Here is an 18,049-nt window from a genome sequence, read left to right as displayed (position 1 = left end):
TCTCGGGTCCCTCGCCGGTGCTCTTGGCCCCTCCCTCATGCCTGGTGCCCCCACAGCAAGAAGATTGCTATGGGGGCACCCAAGCCAAGCGGCAGCTCTGTGTGTCTATTCAGAAACAGAGCCACGACTTGGCCCCACCCTTCTCTCTCCTCATTGGCTCACTGACTTTATATCACAGCAGTGGGCGTGTCTCAGCCAATCAGGAGGGAGAATACTGGAAAGCCAAGTCTCTCATACAACATCGCTGGATGGTGATGGGCTCAGGTAAGTATTAGGGTGGCTGCTGCACATAAAATGCATTAAGATAAAAAAAACTTCTGCCTTTACAACCACTTTAACCACTTAAAACCCAGACCATTACGCAGGTAAAGGACCTGGCCAGTTTTTGTGATTCGGCACTGTGTCGATTTAACTGACAATTGCGCGGTTGTGCGATGTGGCTCCCAAACAAGATTGGCGTCCTTTTTTCCCACAAATAGAGCTTTCTTTTGGTGGTGTTTGATCACCTCTGCAGGTTTTAATTTGTTGCGCTATAAAAAAAAAATAGAGCGACAATTTTGAAAAAAAAAAACAATGGCCTAGATTCAACAAGCAATTGCGTCTGCGTAACCATAGTTACGCAGCGCAATTGCTTAGTTGCGCCGGCGTATCGACTGCTCCTGATTCAGGAAGCTCGATACGCTGACTGCAGCCTAAGATATGACTGGCATAAGGCTCTTATGCCGTCGTATCGTAGGCTGCATTCTTACGATGGGATGGCCGCTAGGTGGCGTTCCTGTAGTGGTCAGCGTAGAGTATGCAAATTGCATACTAACGCCGATTCACAACCGTACGCGCGCCCTGCGTACGCAGTTTACGTCATTTGCGTTCGTCGGTTTCTGCGTAAGGCTGCCCCTGCTATTAGCAGGGGCAGCCAATGCTACGTATACCCGTCGTTCCCACGTCGCGTTTTTGAAAAATTACGTCGTTTGCATAAGTGAATCTTGAATGGCACTGGACACTGGTTCACGTTAAAGCAAATGACGTCATTTGCCGCAATGGACGTCGGGAACGTTTCCCGACGGAGCATGCGCACTACGTTCGGCGCGGGAACGCGCCTAATTTAAATGATCCATGCCCCCTATGGCAGTGATGGCGAACCTTGGCACCCCAGATGTTTTGGAACTACATTTCCCATGATGCTCCACTACACTGCAGAGTGCATGAGCATCATGGGATATGTAGTTCAAAAACATCTGGAGTGCCAAGGTTCGCCATCACTGCCCTATGGGATCATTTAAATTACGCGTGCTTACGCCGGGCAGTTTTCACGAGCGCACACGCAAATTACGGAGCTGCTGCTCCGTGAATCAAGCGTAGCGCAGGTAATTTACGGAGGCGCAGTGTTAAAACGGTACGCTGCGCCTCCGTAAGAAATGCGCAAATCTACCTGAATCTACCCCAATATTTTTTACTTTTTGCTATAATAAATATCCCCAAAAAAGATAGAGGAGTCAGAGTGCTGGGGGATATCAGGGGTGTATAAATACGTATTCTTGTACATATTTTTGGTGAAAAAAATCGCACTAAGCGTTTATCTATTGGTTTGCGCAAAATGAATAGCGTTTACAAAATAGGGGATAGTTTTATTGCATTTTTATTAATAATTATTTTTTTACTACTTATGGCGGCGATCAGCGATTTTTTTCCGTGACTGCGGCATTATGGCGGATACATCGGACAATTTTGACACATTTTTGGGACCATTGTAATTTTCACAGCAAAAAATGCTATAAAAATGCATTGTTTACTGTGAAAATGACAATTGCGGTTTGGGAGTTAACCACTAGGGGGCGCTGAAGGGGTTAAGTGTGACCTCATATGTGTTTCTAACTGTAGGGGGGCGGGGCTGGACGTGTGATGTCATTGATCGCCTTTCCCTATATCAAGGAACAGACGATCAATGACAGCGCCACAGTGAAGAACGGGGAAGCTGTGTTTACACACAGCTCTCCCCGTTTTTCAGCTCCGGGGACCGATCGCGGGACTCTGGTGGCGATCGGGTCTGCGGGTCCCGCGGCCACGGCGCTTTGGACTGGGTCGCGGGCGCGCGCCCGCGACTCACATCTGGGCACTTAAAGAGGACGTACAGGTACGTGCTTGTGCCCAGCCGTGCCATTCTGCCGACGTATATGTGTAGAGGCGGTCCTTAAGTGGTTAAGGCATTCTCTGCATTAAGGTAAAAAACCTGTAAGTGTCCCCCCCCCCCCCCCCCCAGCCCCCTACTACATACTTGCCTGAGACCAATCTAGATCCAGCGCTGTGCTCGAGAACAGCAGAGCTGCTTTATTTCTTCCTCCTCACTGGACTCAAATTCATTAGTAGGAGCCTCCTGTGAGGAAGGAGCAGGGGGCAGGGCCAAGCCACACTGTGTGTGTCCGGCTCAGGATTGAGCCCACACAAGTGCCCCTATGTGACATGTTATGGGAAAACTCAGAATGGAGGAGTCCAGAAGAGGATGTTGCTCTGTGCAAAACCGCAGGTAAGTATAACATATTTATTGTTTTAAAAAATTCAAACCTTTACAATCACTTTAAGCCATAATTGTGACAAAGAGAAGAACTAGCACTTTTGCAATTTTTTCATAAATATTTGTGACTATTATATTTATAAACCTAAAGGTAACTCAGAATAATATGTTGGCAAGGGCTTTGCCAACATATTAAAATAAACTTGTATTCCATTTTCATCGAGGTGTAGACACCGCAAGATGCCTAATATTAACTTTATTGGACAGAAAGGTCTCATCTGTGACCCTCTCTAATTTGGTTTCATTTTATTACAGGGATCTGACTTTCATAGACTTTCTGGCATGATTCACCATCTGCCATTTCCCTGTCTAATTAGAGTGCCTTTACTACCCACAGAGGCAATCTCATTATCCAAGAGAGGGCTTTCTGGCTAACAAAAGTTATATCTGCTCTTGGGCAGAACTTAATAAACATCCTTCATGGCTGTGCAATTTAGAGTTATGAGTAACTATGGATTTGTTGTAAATGTATTTGATTGAAAAAAATATTAAAGTACGTTTTTACGATAACATTGGTTAAAAACAAAATAATCAGCTGTTGCCAGTTTCCATTTCCACGTTGCCATCATGTAAACTGCATGGAAATTACTGTTGTGTGTTTTACACAGTGATGATCAAGTGCATCCAATTTGTTCCTTAACCTTGATGCGTATTTGAATCGTTCCTACTATTAGACAGGCCTGGCATACGTTCTATATGCACCAGCATGAGGAGGAATAAACAAGTCTGCAGCTCACTGCCAATCCTATTAAATTTTGGTCTAGCAGTTTTTCTGAAACTGAGTTTTGGCCTGAAATCATTGTACGTATTCGTTTACTGCAACATAATCACACAATAAGAGAAGCCAGTTAATAGAAAATAATATAAACTAAGAAGGTACACACTTCTTGTGTATGAACATGACCTTTAAGCAAAGCAAGAAAGTGATTTCTTAGTTATGGTAATTTTGCATCTATTTTAAAGAGATATACAAAGCAAATGTCTTTGTTGGCATTCATGAATGATTCAATAATCAGGAAGTTACTCAACAGCTTTATAACTGTTCTAGAACAGTAATTTGGATAAGTAACCAGTAACATCCAATGAACTTGCATTTTTCAATAGCAAAAGTCCAAAGTTTTCCCAAATGCACCCCCTTACCTGTAGGCATCTTAACCTCCCTGGCGGTATGATTCTGTCTGGAATTACGTACCAAAAGCGGTACAATTATTTTGCAAGGAAATTTGGCGTTTTATACTGTAGGCCTGTAATTTTTAGGAATAACTCACTTAAATCTGACCAAACAAGAGTCTTGTAGGCATCCCGGGTATGATTTTTATTTAAAAAGAAAATTATAAATTATAATATAATAAATAATTATAAATAATTATACCAATAATAATATATAATTTATAATTATCAATCGGCTTCTGAACCTGCAGGGCTTGAATAAGGAAAGCTGCTGGGTCTACATCCCTTTATACCTGATTTTCCTTTGAGAGTGTGCCACCAAAAATTAAGTTTTTGTTGCAGGGGATGCCAAAATCTGATTTGTGTCTTGGTGCAGACTTTTGGGAAAAACCTGTGAGCCAATCACACAAGCAGGAAATTACATATCTGGGGATGTCCTGTACACCATTTGTGTACAGAATGCCTCCAGGTATCCATATTGCATTGCATTTTACAGAAAATTACAGAGCTGCAGTTTAAAAAGGAAGGGTAATTTTTAATAACATTCAATTACAATGCCGCTTATGTCACAGTTGTATCTGCAATATTATATATTTTTTTATTTTCACATTTTTTTCCAATGAAAGTGTAGTTACCCTTTAACCACTTCCCTACCAGACGCCGTCATATGATGTTACTGACTTTGTGCAGGGATATCTGAATGATGCCTGCAGCTACAGGCATCATTCAGATATTATTATTTGCAGCCGGCGATTCTGTGCACAATAAGAATGATAATAGTGGCAGTTCCACCTCTTGATCATTCTTATAGGCAACGGGAGGGGATGTCCCCCCTTCCGCTACCATCCGGTGCTTTTCCGGGCTCTCCCATGTAATCGGGGGCCTGAAGAAAGAATCGGCCGGCACCGGATGACGGCGATAAAGATTTCCGGTGACCAGATGGTCACCAGTCCTTTCTATGACCGTCGGAGGCTCGAGCGCAAAGTTATGACATCACGCCCGGGTTCCCGGATGTAAACAAAGCCACCATTATGGCTGTCAGCATGAGATCTGGGAAATTTTTTCTCTCGATCTCATGCTTTCCAGCCTGGAGGAGAGATGTGGGGTCTTATTGACACTGCATCTCTCCATAAACTTGTCACAATAGATTCATATTACAAGGGATGTCTACATTCCTTGTAAAAGGAATAAAAGTGATTAAAAAAATAAAAATGTAAAAAAAAAAGTGTAAAAATTAAAAAAATTAAGTAAGATAAAAAAAATGGCAAAAAAGTTTTAAAACGTCCTTGTCCCCGGTAGCTCGCGCTCAGAAGCGAACACACACGTAAGTCCTGCCCACATATGTAAACGGCGTTCAAACTACACATGTGAGATATTGTTGCATGTGTTAGAGCATATGCAACAATTCTAGCACTAGACCTCCTCTGTGACTCCAAACTGGAAACCTGTAAAAAAAAATGAGCGTTGCCTATGGAGATTTTTAAGTACTGAAGTTTGGCGACATTCCATGAGTGCGCAATTTTGCTATACTGTAATTAGTTATTATTGTTCACAGTACTCTATGTGGATTACAGTATACCTACTCCTGATGTTATGAAAATCCTAACAAATGTCCTTTTCTAGAGAGACAACGCTGCTCTTCTATTAATGAGAAAGTACAGTGAGTAAACGTTGTCACATGAAAGTATGTTTCTGGTAGAATCGCCAGGTGAAAATAAAGAAAGAGAATCCTGGAAAAAGAAAACAAATGTGGCCACCAGACTGGTAAGCTTCAATCAATTGAATTTTTGTTCTTGGGTTTAAATCCACTTTAACCACTCCTGAGAAACAGCAAAAAGAAAATAAATAGTAAATGCCTAATCACATTTTATGTTTTATTGAAATGTATGTCTTGCCTTAAGTTATCTTTTTCAATATGCAGTTTTAACTCTGAAAACAAATTGGTTAATTTTTCTATATGCAACTTGCCTTGGCAGGTAACTGCCTTGAGCTGGTCATAGCAGATTTAACTCTATTTTTACTGAGCTTTATACTGTGCAGCTAAACTCGGTTAAATCTTAAACAGATAACAATTGTATACTTCATGATTACAACCTCAACAAAAGACATTTACTAGATTTGTTAAACCACTGGCACTGTGTAAAACACACAAAAGTACCTCTCTAATGTTTGCAGTCTAAATAACACAAGCATTGCCTTGTCTATTAAATTGTCTTCAAACCTCCTAATAGCCTCTACTGCCATGGCTCTGACATGTGAGTGGCAGCCATTTTCTGTTGCTGCAGCTTTGTGTTATTAGGATTATTGACAAACGGCTTAGTAACAAAGACTGTCCTAACAATAAGTGCTATCGTAGTTCAAAAAAATGTGTTTGCAGAAAAGGAATCTAAATGCTAACAGATTTTAGATAAACTATAGGTTTCCTTCACCACAGCTAATAATTCATGTCATGCCTTTCATGGATTGCAGAGAGGATAAAAAATGCCATGTAAGTGGACAAGAGATGATGTTTTGAAGTCCATTTTTCCCAAATGGGAAACAAACAGTAAATCACAAACCTTAAGTGCAAAAATAAAAAAATCAAATTAAAAAAATCAAAGCTAGTTTTGCAGCAAACTTAATATATGTAAGAATTCAGTTATTTACAGATCTTTAAAAAAAAAAGGGTCTTCCTTTTCGCACTAAGTCTCTTGACAGCCTAATGCCAGGTTGCTAAGTTACGACTGTTTGACATCATCTCCTCCCCAATGTGCTCCTCCATTTGGCAGGTCAACATGATTCACTAGGCTTTTCAGCTTGTTACTCACTTTTCCAGTGACGTCTGTATTATGAATTTCAATTCACATCATGTACACTGGTTTCCAGCTCCCTCCCCTCTTTCAGAATCCATATGAAAATATTTAAAGTGCTTGTCAGCTACTGAGTGGATTTGTAACCTCAATGGACAGCTTTACCTTTTTATATCACCTTTACTGGGACCAAAATCAAGCATCTTCCTTAATGTCAGTTTCTATTTTACAGGGTAAAATTATAGAGGACCAAATAAAGGTCGCTACCTGCTAATTGTGTTACACGAAACAGTCACATCACATCACGATGGGTCTGATTAAATCCATTAGTGGCTTAAACAGCACACAAAAATGGAAATTGCACATGTAATTTCAACTGTCAGGGGTATTTTTTGGCCGTTGATATATATTTATAGAGTGCAGGGTTACTGTAGCCAGCCGAAGGGACACAAGGAAGGATGACTCTGAGCACATAGTTAATTGAAACTTTAATTTAAAGGCCTCTTTTCCCTGATGATATAATAACCCTTTCACAGCTACTACAGCATATCACAGTTATGTAGCTTCATTACATGCTTTGGGTAGTGTTGCATTTACTAGGTTAAATTTAAGAACATCTTATGCATAACATTTCCAAATTTGCAGAGTAGTAATCATATTATCTATTCTGTGCACATATGAGTTTACAGAACAGTTAAGATAATCTTTAAAGGTATTCATTTTGTGTGTACTGTATATGCAAAGTAGATAGAGCTATATAAAGATAGATAGATAGATAGATAGATAGATAGATAGATAGATAGATAGATAGATAGATGATAGATAGATAGACAGATAGATAGATAGATAGATAGAAAAATAGATATAGTCTATTCAGTCTCAGTCTGTATGATTCAATACGGAGTTGGCCCTCCCTTTGCAGCTATAACAGCTTTAACTCTTCTGGGAAGGCTGTCCACAAGGTTTAGGAGTGTGTCTATGGGAATGTTTGTCCATTCTTCCAGATGCTCATTTGTGAGATAAGGCACTGATGCTGGATAAGAAGGCCTGTCTCGCAGTCTCTGCTCTTATTCATCCCAGAGGTGTTATATTGGGTTGAATGCAGACCAGTCAAGTTCCTCAACCCAAAACTCGCTTATCCATGTCTTTATGGACCTTGCTTTGTGCACTGGTCCAAATCATTTGGTGGAGGGGGCACTATGGTGTGGGGTTGTTTTTCCAGGGTTGGGCTAATCTCTTTAGTTCCAGTGAAGGGAACTCTGACTTAAGGCATCAACATACCAAAACATTTGGACAATTTCATGCTCCAACTTCGTGGGAACAGTTTGGGGAGGGCCCCTTCCTGTTCCAACATGACTGTACACCAGTGTACATAGCAAGGTTCATAAATACGCTTCTGGAAAAATGGCCAAACATTCCCATAGACAAACTCCTAAACCTTGTGGACAGCCCCCCCCCCCCCCAGAGAGTTGAAGCTTGTATAGCTGCAAAGGGTGGGCCAACTCGATATTGAACCTTACAGACTAAGACTGGGATGACATTAACCACCTCAATACAGTGCACTTAGACCCCCTTCCTGCCTAAGCCATTTTTCAGCTTTCGGCACTGTCGCAGTTTGAATGACAATTGTGCGGTCATGCAACAGTGTACCCAAATACAATTTTTATGTTTTTTTTTCCCCACAAATAGAGCTTTCTTTTGGTGATATTTTTTTGCCTCTGCGGTTTTTATTTATTGCGCTATAAACAAAAGAGTGACAAGTTTGAAAAAAAAAACAATATTTTTTAATTTTTGCTATAATAAATATCCCATTTTTTTCCCTCAGTTTAGGCCGATATGTATTATTTTACATATTTTTGGTAAAAAAATCGCAATAAGTGTATATTCATTGGTTTGTGCAAAAGTTATAGCGTCTACAAAATAGGGAATAGAATTATGGCATTTTTATTATTATTATATTTTTTACTAGTAATGGTGGCGATCTGCAATTTTTATCGTGACTGCGATACTGTGGCGGACATATCGGACACTTTTGACACTATTTTGGGACCATTCACATTTATACAGCTGTGCTATAAAAATGCATTGATTACTGTGTAAATGTGACTGGCAGGGGAGAGGTTAACACTAGGGGGCGATCACGTGATTAACTGTGTGTCCTAGGGAGTGATTCTAACTGTAGGGGGAGGGGACTCACAAGGGGAGGAGACTGATCGGTGTTCCTCTGTACAAGGACGTGGATCTGCATCGGTCTCCTCTCCTCTGACAGGATGTGGATCTGTGTGTGTGTTTACACACACAGATCCACGTCCTTGGCTGTGTCACTGGCATTTGCGGGTGACTGGCATGTGTACCTGTACCTGAGTGACGCAGCGCGTGCGCTCGCCCTGGGGCCGATGATGTCATATGATGCCCGGCCAGAACAAGAGCCACACCGCCCAGCCATCATTTGACAGCTGGTGGGTGGCAAGCGGTTAAAGTTAATTTGATTGTAAATACAGGTGTCCCAATACTTTTGGCAATATGGTATAGATAGATAGATAGATAGATAGATAGATAGATAGATAGATAGATAGATAGATAGATAGATAGATAGATAGATAGATAGATAGATAGATAGATAGATAGATAGATAGATAGATAGGCTGTGAAATGAGATATTAAAAAAAAAAACTTTGGATGCTTAATATATACAAAAATAAATATATAGAAAGATTTGCATTCATACCTTTGCAAGTATTAATCTGGTTTCTGATTGCTGTCATTAGAAACCTGAGAAGCTGCTGGAGAGTGATTAAGGCTACATTCACGTGATTTAGGCAGCTGCGCATTATAGGGGCATGAATCAGAGATTCATACTGCGGCTCTGAGCTGCTAGGTGTGGCTGCCGACCCCATTCACTATAATGACTGGTCGTCCGTGGCCACAGCCTTTCGCAGCTCTCTGCACAGCAAGCGATTACCTGCAGTGATCACTGATTGTGCAGACAGCAGCGAATAGCTGCAGCCACCAGCAACCTGTTAGTATAGTGAATGAGGCCAATGGCTGCACCTAGCCACTCACATCCACTGCAGAAATCAGAAGATTCCTGCCACTACAATCCGCAGTAGCCTGATGCCGCATACACACAACTGTTTTTCTCGGCAGAAAAAAAAATGTTTTTCCCAACGGGATTCCCCTCAAACCTGCCTTGCATACACATGTTCAGGCCAAATCCTGCCCGTCCAAAGCACGGTGACGCACACCACATACGACGGGACTATGAATGGGAAATTCAATTCCAAACGGCACCACCCTTTGGGCTGTTTTTGCTGATCCTTGTGTTAGTAAAAATTTGGTGAGAGACGATTCGCTCTTTTCAGTCTTCGTGCTTTTTAGTCCGTTACAGCGTGACAAATGTGCTATCTCCATTCTGAATGCTAGTTTTACCAGAACGAGTGCTCTCGTCTCATACTTGATTCTGAGCATGCACATTTTTTTGGTTCCCCTCGGGAAAGCATGCACATGACCGGTTTCCCCGACAGGAAAAAAGTCCACCGGGATCCTGGCAGGAAAAAAAGAAAACACATCCTCTTTTTTTTCCCCACAGTTTTCCTGACAGGAAAACTGCAATGAAACATACACACGGCCGAGATTCCCGGCCAAAAGCTCTTATGCCATGTCAGGTGCACGAGGCATGAGGCTACTTTCACACTGATCAGTTTTTGATGTCTTCTCACACTAATCAGTTTTTAAGTTAAAAAAAGCAGAAGGAAAGCAAAAGAAAAATGCCTTTTAAACCCTTTGGCACTCTTCACACCAGTCAGTTGTATTTTTAAAAGTCCTGCTTGCTGCATTTTTGTTGGCACATGTTTGGTGCATGTTTAAATGTCCCTTTCACACTGATCAGTTTTTGATGCGATTTTGTTAAGATGTTCCATGAATTTTTCTTCCACTTTTCTTCCACTTTTTTTAACTGAACAATTGAACAAGAACTGATCAGTGTGAGCAGCCCTAATCGCTGGTGTACATGTAGCCTAAGAATATCTACTTCACGATCTTCAATCATTAAGCCAAAACTAGTAAACACATGTAATTCAACATTTGAAGGTATAAGAAAGATAATCAAGGAGCTGAAGCCCATCATAACAGAGGATGAAAAACTGAAATAAATATTCCAACAGCCCCCAATGTTGACTTTCAGACAACCACCCAACCTCAGACATAAATGAATCAGCAGGAAACTCCATTCTGATTATAAAAGTTGCAAGCAAAGGAACCACGCCTTGCAAAAAGTACTGCACAATTTGCAGCCAAAGCAACCCATTAAAAAGATGTCACACACACACAAAAGGGACCTTCAATATTACAGTATCATACAGATCTTACCTCCAAGAAGGCTTTATACCACATCCAGTGCCAAAAATGCAACCAAGAACCTTACGTTGGCAGAAATTGCAAACAAAATGAATTTACACAAACATACTATTTCCTTATTTCATGAATTATTAAAGTTTAATTCCTATTGCTGTGTATGTTTGTTTGTGTTGGTGTTGTTTTTTCTGTTTAACCACTTGACCTCCAGACTGACACCCCGCAACAACGATCGCCGAGATGCGCACCCCCTGGGGGCGCGCAGCAGCTCAATATCCTGAAGACGTCATATTACTGGTCGGGATATTGAAACCACTTTGCCGCCATCATTTTGTAATAGGGTGGGCGGCAAGTAGTTAAATTTGGCAGGACAGTGGAAGTACAGTGTAATCATATGACTGGAATGGTGACATGGTACATGGTGCTGTGATTGACCCTGGCCCCTCCACCCCAAAGCCCCTTGTCCCCATGTTGATGGAGGCAAGGGCTTCTTCCCAACAACCCTGGGCAGTGATTGTGGGGGTCTGAAGGGGCCGAAGGACATGCTGTAATGCATTGTACAACACATCACAGTATTTGTTTATTTTTTTAAACTGTATTATACTATTATACCTAACTATCTGCCAGAAAGTATAAAAAAAATGTATCAGCTGCACTTGGGTCTTAGCTCCTCTTGCCATATTTATTACTTGTCAAATGTCTCAACCTGGGAACCAAACTTTTTTGATGGTTTTCACCACTCCTACAGTAGCTTGCTCATAAGGATAGGGGAAATCCATGTTTTTGAGCAAGCCAGTAGTGGTGAAATGCACCAAGGTAGGTTGGTTTCCAGGTGGAGACATTTTTGTATACAGTCACTACAGTGGCCGCCACCCAAATTGTTCATGTACAGGAGGGGCGAGTCTTGAGCGGAGCTATGGATTTGGATATGTCTCTAAAAACCTGGCAGTGTTTTCAGTTCCATGCCAACACAGAACATTGGTGATAACTAAGGAAATAGTAAATAGCCTTTTCTCTGCATTGGGAAATAGCTGGGCAACATTGCCAAGGGCAGCCCTATGGGGATGATGTGAACAAACTCTGTCAAAATAGGCTGTTTTACCTTACGCTGGCCACTAAAAGGAAAACAAAAACCAGAGTTTCTACTATTAAGTATACTGATTAAATGAATTCATGTTTTAGTAATATATCGATCAGTAAAAAAAAAGAAAAAACAATACAATTAGAAAAGGCCAATTAAAAAGAAAAAAAATCCACAGTGTCTTACTATAAAAAATACTAATTACATGCATGTGTGTTTATAGATATTTATCCCTAGCTAGGAAATAATTTGGAAAATAATTCAGTAACAGGAACTCTTAAAGTTTGTATATCAATATTCCTGCATGCTGGATTTTTTATAAAACCAGTATACAACTCTTGGGAAAACCCTCACAGGATTGGCGTGCTTTGTAATATGTTCCAGGTGGCAGTGTCCATCTCACATCCAGTCTATTTAAATGTTTTGAGAACCTGATGTCATCAAGATTTATTGCCAAAATAACTTAATACAATTTGTTCTAAAATAGCGCTCTAGCACAAATGATGCACTATAAATTAAGTACTACTGCTTTTAAAAAAAGGCCCTTGTAAAGTGTGTCCTTTTCCATGGAGGAACTACAATAAATAGGTGTTTCCAAAAGTCTATCTACGCCCAATACCAACCATTTATTGTATATTGCAGAATTCCAAACCTTTGGCTTTTTAACCTAATTTTCAACTGGTGGCCATGTCAGTTGCACGCTTCCCATCCTACAGTGACAACACTCATTCATCATACTGTATGTATGAGGGAAGTAGCATTGTCACCCTATGAAGGAACTACAGTACACATACCCTTCCCCTCACACAACAATGGGGGAGGTGTTTTAACGTCCTCAGAGAGAGCTAAAAATAATGCTAGATAATAGGCAGCACATACAGAGGGGTTGATTTAATAAAGGCAAATAGGCTGTTCACTTTGTAATGGAATTTTCTTTTAGCTTCGTGAATGGGTGAAAATTCACTTTGCAAAGAATACTCAATCACACACAAGGAAACCTAAAGAGTATATTTGCTTACATATGATTGGATGATGGAAGTCAGCAGAGCTTCACCTCATTTACTAAGCTCAAGCTTAATTCCTTTTCAAATTGAACAGCCTATCAGCTCACAATATTTCTAGCAGGATCAACAGATCAGTTCATTATTTTCATTGTAAGGCCTCGTACACACGATAGGTTAACCAGAGGACAACGGTCAAAACCGATCGTGTTTGGGCCCCATAGGTTATTTAACCATCGGTTAAAAAAATGCCAACTTGCTTTAATTAAAAAAAAATATATTAAATTTAAAAATTAAAAAATCCACGCATGCTCAGAATCAAGTCGACACATGCTTGGGAGCATTAAACTTCGTTTTTTCGGCACATTGTTGTGTTTTACGTCACCGCGTTCTGACACGATCGTTTTTTTAACTGATGGTGTGTAGGCACGACGGATCATCAGTCAGCTTCATCGGTTAACTGATGACAACGGTTCATCGTTAGGGTTTATATACATTTACATTTTTCTAACAATTTTTTTTCAAAGAATAAATCAACTAAAATGGATTTTTCAGTTTTGGATGCCCATTATATTGAGCCCATTGTTTGATTGTGTGGCGATCTTCAAGGAAGATCTACCACTCAGATCCCTGTTACTGCATTTTAATATATATATATATATATATATATATATATATATATATATATATATATACATACACACATACTTTTTTTGCAAGCAAGACATCTACTTTCCTCTATTTTAGTCAAGCCCTTTGCTAACATGCAACATGCGACCACTGCGCAGCAAAGCAATTTTTTTGAACAAGTGTATTCTTCCTTTGGTACAGTAGCTTCATCTTTTCTACATCAGCCTGTTATGTCATTGTTCAGAGAAGCACATTTTCATTTTACCAATATTAAAGACAAGTAGCTTTAAAAGTTATAAAAAGAAACATAGAGACAGAACACTTACTGAAATTAAAGCCAGATACTAGTGATATGTTGAGTTTGGATTTGGCTTACGGTATATTTATTATTTTGACATTTTTATACATTCTATACTACTAATACAAAGAATTGCATACAAATATGAGCAGATCTTTTGTATTTCAAAATGTTCCAGCTTACCCGTAAGATTTCTTCAACACAGCTTGGATCATTTGGAAGACTGACCTGTGTAAAGAAATAGGATTACAATAGTTAATAAAGGGCAAAGTGAAAAAAAAAGCCTACAAAATGGGTTGAAAAAAATGTGCTGTTCAAAGAAAATTCACATGGATGCAACTAGTGTAAGGTCCCTTTCACACGGTCGGACCGGTCAGTTCCGCCTGTCAGTTTTGTCGGCGGACCTGAACGGCCACTCCATACATCTCTATTGAGCGTCGGATAACATCTGACACAATCCAATCCGCTAAAATCAGATGGATGGCGATACGTTGCCATCCATCCATGGCGGGTCAGATCGGATGAGATCTAATGAAAAAGGACATGCTGTCTGTTTTCGTCTGATCTCTCCATAGGAGACAGCAACGCTGGACAAGCCCCTCCCTGCTCAGTGAGCAGAGAGGGACCTGTCATCCGCCGACTCAGCGGAGATCAGCGGAGAGATCTCCCGCTGAGCTGGCGGACCGCTTAAAGCAGATTCGTCCCTGTGTGGAAAGGGCCTAAGCCAACAACAATATTGTTCCCCATAAAAATAAGCCTAAGTTTACTAACTGACCCCCTACATAGTCAGGCAGTTTTATAAGAACAATTGTCTCATAAATACAAATATAGCCACACATTTACAAAATACATGAGAAGGTGCCTGATAATATTGAAATGATGCTCCCCGCGGATGAACATGTGTACTTTGTATTACCTTGCAATTACAAACAACTTTATGTGCACTGTTCTTAAAATCACTATTTTGTTTATGGGAATGATTCCTTTAGACTCTGACATCGAAATCCCATAAAAGGAGATTTCCTTTTTGTTGCACCAAATAGTTTAACTCTAATTATACATATTAAATACTTATATATTACAGGATAAATTTCAAGACTTGATATTCATAGACCAAACCCTTCATAGACCAAACACATGCAGCCACTCAATCGCTTTAAACTAGCAAAGGGAGGTGAAATATTAGGGTAATTTAGAGCACTTGCACAGAACAACACCCCACAGCACTCAAACCTGCTAGCCAAAGGAAGCACAATTTTAAAAAAATTGGTCTAGGTTACACACATTTGCAGATATACTGTATCTGGAAGTCACATATCATAGAACTATCAAAGAAAGTTACCACTGAGGTCGTTCTTTGCAATGCTTTAGACTCTTTAAATGCCTGGACCACAACTGACTGAGCTACCACCTCACTGGGAATAACCTTGATACCCATCAGTCTGGATTTCACCCTCAACTCTCCACGGAAACTGCCCTCCAAATTATTTACTAATGGCTAAAAACATTGGTCAATATTACAGTAGGTGAACCCGATTTTGTGTCAATCTCGCTCTCTTTCTCGGCGAGATTGAGCACCTACGAGCCCCATCGCGGGAGCCAGCGTCGAGCTGGCTTGCCGCGATGGAGACAGAGCCGTCATAGAAGCGACGGGAGATCCGACTTGGATTCCCGCCAATTCTACACGCGTGCGGCGTTTGTTATGAATCCTGAGGGGGAAGTCCCCGCCGGATTTTAAATAAAAATCCGGCATGGGTCCCCCCCTCAGGAGCATACCGGGCCCTTAGGTCTGTTATGGGTTGTAAGGAGAGCCCCCCTACGCCGAAAAAAACGGCGTAGGGGGTCCCCCTACAATCCATACCAGACCCGTATCCAAAGCACGCTACCCGGCCAGCCAGGAAGGGAGTGGGGACGAGCAAGCGCCCCCCCCCCTCCTGAGCCGTACCAGGCTGCATGCCCTCAACATGGGGGGGTTGGGTGCTCTGGGGCAGGGGGGCGCACTGCGGCCCCCCACCTCAGAGCACCCTGTCCCCATGTTGATGAGGACAGGGCCCCTTCCCGACAACCCTGGCCGTTGGTTGTCGGGGTATGCGGGCGGGAGGCTTATCGGAATCTGGGAGCCCCCTTTAATAAGGGGGCCCCCAGATACCGGCCCCCCCACCCTAGGTGAATGAGTATGGGGTACATCGTACCCCTACCCATTCACCTGCAAGAAAAGTGGTAAAAACACAAATAAACCACACAGTGTATTAAAATATTTTATTTTTCTGCTCCGGAGGCCGCCCCCTGTCTTCTTTATTAGCTCTTTTACCAGGGGGGGCTTCTTCTTTGACGTCTTCGGGTGGGTGGGGGCCGCCGTCTGGTTCTCTTCCACCGCCGGGGGGGGTGGCTTTTAAAAAAGCCCCCACCCCCCCGGCGGGTTTCCTCCGGCGTCTTCGGCGGGGCTCTTCTTCTTCCGCTATCCCGACGGGTCTTCTCAACTCTCCGGGGTTCTCCTTCTGTCTTCGCCGCTCTCCGTTGTTGACTCGGCGCACCCCGGTTCTTCGTCTCGCTGTCCGGTGTCTTCTTCCGTGCTGTACGTCTTCTCCTTCCGTGCTGTGATGAGTTCTTCTTCCGTGCTGTGACGTCATGTTCTTCACTTCTCTCCTTCTCCCGATGTTGACACGCCGGTCCTCCTCGCTGAAATGACGGATGCGCGCCTTGCATCGGACCTATATAGGCCTCACAGTCCCATCATGCTCTGTACCTACCCATGTGATACCCGTGGGTAGGTATCACATGGGTAGGTACAGAGCATGATGGGACTGTGAGGCCTATATAGGTCCGATGCAAGGCGCGCATCCGTCATTTCAGCGAGGAGGACCGGCGTGTCAACATCGGGAGAAGGAGAGAAGTGAAGAACATGACGTCACAGCACGGAAGAAGAACTCATCACAGCACGGAAGGAGAAGACGTACAGCACGGAAGAAGACACCGGACAGCGAGACGAAGAACCAGGGTGCGCCGAGTCAACAACGGAGAGCGGCGAAGACAGAAGGAGAACCCCGGAGAGTTGAGAAGACCCGTCGGGATAGCGGAAGAAGAAGAGCCCCGCCAAAGACGCCGGAGGAAACCCGCCGGGGGGGTGGGGGCTTTTTTAAAAGCCACCCCCCCCGGCGGTGGAAGAGAACCAGACGGCGGCCCCCACCCACCCGAAGACGTCAAAGAAGAAGCCCCCCCTGGTAAAAGAGCTAATAAAGAAGACAGGGGGCGGCCTCCGGAGCAGAAAAATAAAATATTTTAATACACTGTGTGGTTTATTTGTGTTTTTACCACTTTTCTTGCAGGTGAATGGGTAGGGGTACGATGTACCCCATACTCATTCACTTAGGGTGGGGGGGCCGGTATCTGGGGGCCCCCTTATTAAAGGGGGCTCCCAGATTCCGATAAGCCTCCCGCCCGCATACCCCGACAACCAACGGCCAGGGTTGTCGGGAAGGGGCCCTGTCCTCATCAACATGGGGACAGGGTGCTCTGAGGTGGGGGGCCGCAGTGCGCCCCCCTGCCCCAGAGCACCCAACCCCCCCATGTTGAGGGCATGCAGCCTGGTACGGCTCAGGAGGGGGGGGGGGCGCTCGCTCGTCCCCACTCCCTTCCTGGCTGGCCGGGTAGCGTGCTTTGGATACGGGTCTGGTATGGATTGTAGGGGGACCCCCTACGCCGTTTTTTTCGGCGTAGGGGGGCTCTCCTTACAACCCATAACAGACCTAAGGGCCCGGTATGCTCCTGAGGGGGGGACCCATGCCGGATTTTTATTTAAAATCCGGCGGGGACTTCCCCCTCAGGATTCATAACAAACGCCGCACACGTGTAGAATTGGCGGGAATCCAAGTCGGATCTCCCGTCGCTTCTATGACGCGCTTGCTGGGATGTGCTGTCACTATTCCAGTGAGTGTGAGATGTCGGCGAGATCTCGGCACCCTGTCGCCGAGTATCAGCGCGACGCTGTCGTGCTAAAAGCACAATATCACAAACACCTACTGTATTTACTGCTACTATGACTGCACTCTTTGCTGATTCTCATCCTACCTTTCCCACCGCACCTTCAATGTCACTTACAATTCTACCTCCTCCTCTCCGCTTCTTTTTTCTGTTGGGTTACTCCTTCAGTCTCCTTCT

At 42.8% G+C, this 18,049-nt stretch overlaps 1 protein-coding gene across 1 annotated transcript in view; it reads right to left on the bottom strand.

The window, feature by feature from the left end:
* Nucleotides 1-18,049, bottom strand: part of AFF2 (AF4/FMR2 family member 2) — a 647,635-nt gene that overhangs the window by 254,606 nt on the left and 374,980 nt on the right. Inside the window, exon 4 of the mRNA XM_040323795.1 lies at nucleotides 14,075-14,119. Within this exon, the coding sequence (XP_040179729.1) occupies nucleotides 14,075-14,119 (45 nt within the window). The remainder of the gene's footprint in view (nucleotides 1-14,074; nucleotides 14,120-18,049) is intronic.

The sequence above is a fragment of the Rana temporaria genome, chromosome 9, assembly GCF_905171775.1.
Source record: "Rana temporaria chromosome 9, aRanTem1.1, whole genome shotgun sequence".
In the NCBI taxonomy this organism is placed as follows: domain Eukaryota; kingdom Metazoa; phylum Chordata; class Amphibia; order Anura; family Ranidae; genus Rana; species Rana temporaria.
This window is presented reverse-complemented; position numbering and strand designations above follow the sequence as displayed.